The 2153-nt window shown below is 44.4% G+C and overlaps 1 protein-coding gene across 1 annotated transcript; it reads right to left on the bottom strand.

Moving 5' to 3' along the window:
• Positions 1–260: 260 nt before the first annotated feature.
• On the bottom strand, positions 261–1297 carry H257_01398 (hypothetical protein; the record flags this gene model as incomplete). The annotated part of the gene is made up of 3 exons (XM_009824574.1): positions 261–519; positions 792–934; positions 1196–1297. The coding sequence occupies 3 exons, from the start codon at positions 1295–1297 to the stop codon at positions 261–263; spliced, it is 504 nt and encodes a 167-aa protein (XP_009822876.1).
• Between the last annotated feature and the right edge of the window lie 856 nt (positions 1298–2153).

Below are 2153 nucleotides of genomic sequence, written 5' to 3'. Positions count from 1 at the left end.
TGTTCAAATTTGCCACCGTTTGCTCTGAATCGCTCTGTGGGCTTCAGAAACGACGATTTCCTGTTTTTGGAAGGAGCTCTGGAAACTAAAATGGATCTGACCAATCGCTGAGTGGACATGCATTTTGAAAGGTTTTCACCTAGAAAAAAACTTGTGAAATTTAATGGGCCAGATTTGGCCACTTGTCGTCTTTAGATGAAATGCACCATAGCCATATCATTCTCACAAAACGAAAATGGAAGCAACGAGAAGATAATCCACTACAGCCACCCGAATACCTTTCGCACAGCATGTGGGATTAGCATGTTGGCGATGATACTAGGGTGATCAGCGTCAGTTTCATTCAAGTGGACGTACTCGGGATGGCAGCTCATTACATGAGAACACAGGTTTGTGTAACCAGTGGTCTTTTTGAGGTGCACGTGCCCACACTTACACTTCCATTCGTTGCCGGTAGGGGTGGTCTTCGTGAAGTAGAGCTCAGCGAGCCGCTTTCCACGAAGCGCGTTGGTTGGAGGTCTCGTCGACATGGCAAGTGAGTCAATGTTCAATTGGGGTGTCAAAAGTAATTGGTGGTAAGCACTCTAATCCTAACTATGACCAACCAATTTTAAGCACCAATGAGAATTATCCTGTCATTTGGAATAGATTATTTATTTTGCATATGAAGATAAGTTATTTATTTTTTCGGGTGATGGAAAAAGATAACTTGTCTATTTTGGTGGTGCCCGAAAATAATCTATTTTCCGTTCGAATAAAATATATATTTTAAATAGATTATTTTTGAGAACCCCTGGTCGCCGGCAGTGCAGGTGAGCACAAGTGCGGCCTTCACAAGGTCGAAGAAGTACCCTGTGACTCCTTCACGCGTGACAGCATTGCGAGCTTTGCTCAGCTTCTGGGCCATACGTGCGGACAGGTCGTGGTGCCGACTCTCGAAACGAGTGTACCAATCACGTCCAACCGATCGAGGAACGACAAAGTGGTGTTCAGAATCTTATTTGCCTTGATCACAACCTCGTAGCGCTCCACTGGCCAACCAGCACGTTGCATGGCAGCAATCCACGTCACCAAGTCTTTTTCCAATGGCTCGGGAGCAACGGCTTGAGTCCTTGCTTACCAATTGTAATTGAACCAGTTGCTTTCTTCATCTTCTTGTACTTATCTATCGTCGTTCGTTTGATGCTCGAGCTACGAGCCACTGCTGCAACGCTCTCGCCTTTTTCGACGCGATACAGCGCCGCGGCGATGTCTTCAATTGTTGGGATCGTGGACGGGAAAACACGTTTACGGCCATAACTCTGTCAATTTTTGCACACCAAACCATCAGGCCAATCAAAAGCATTATTTTCCGCTTCATTTGAAGAGAAACGGATGAATATTGATGAAGTTATGATCAAATTACTGACTGGCGGTGACGGAACATGAATTATATTGTTGTCTTGATTTAAAAATTAGGTTGTATTTGGTGATCCTGGCAGGAAATGGTGAATATTATCATAGCCAATAGATTTCGATCACAATCAAACAGGGATATTGGATTGGCCAAAATCGAAATGTTCGCGATTTCGATGCTGTTCGGGATTTCGATGCGTTACCTTACTGTCCGTTTGGGCAGGATGAATGAATTCAACTTTTCTACTCCACCGATTTTGATGATTTCTTTTGCAATCGCTTCATCTTGAATTATATGCGTTGCAGCCTGGGTGTCAGAGCTCCAGCTCATGCGCAGCGTGTGGAGTTTGCTTGCGCTGGCACGCAGATTTCGGCACGGATCTGAACAATTTTAATCGTGACTGACACAGTTGCACGACACTACCCGAACATATTATTTTGAATCTGAGTCAGTATTACTATTCATTGTGCAGTAATACTACACACTGCAACGAACCAGTACGATGAACAAACTTAGAAGACAAGCGTTTGACGCGGTAGCGCAACGGTTAGTGCGACGGCATCCAAGTCGATTGAGGAAGGGGGCCGGGGTTCAAGCCCCGGTCAGTGTCAAACTTTTTCCCGATCATAAATTACATTAAAATTAAATTACATTATAAAACCAACGACATTTTATTCATTCAAACAATTACTAGCGACCACCAACAACCGCTCCCAAATCACCCATCAGAGTGCTCTCGCGTGGTGGCAATCGAAGT

This window comes from Aphanomyces astaci (genome assembly GCF_000520075.1).
Source record: "Aphanomyces astaci strain APO3 unplaced genomic scaffold supercont1.2, whole genome shotgun sequence".
In the NCBI taxonomy this organism is placed as follows: Eukaryota; Oomycota; class Saprolegniomycetes; order Saprolegniales; family Verrucalvaceae; genus Aphanomyces; species Aphanomyces astaci.
This window is presented reverse-complemented; position numbering and strand designations above follow the sequence as displayed.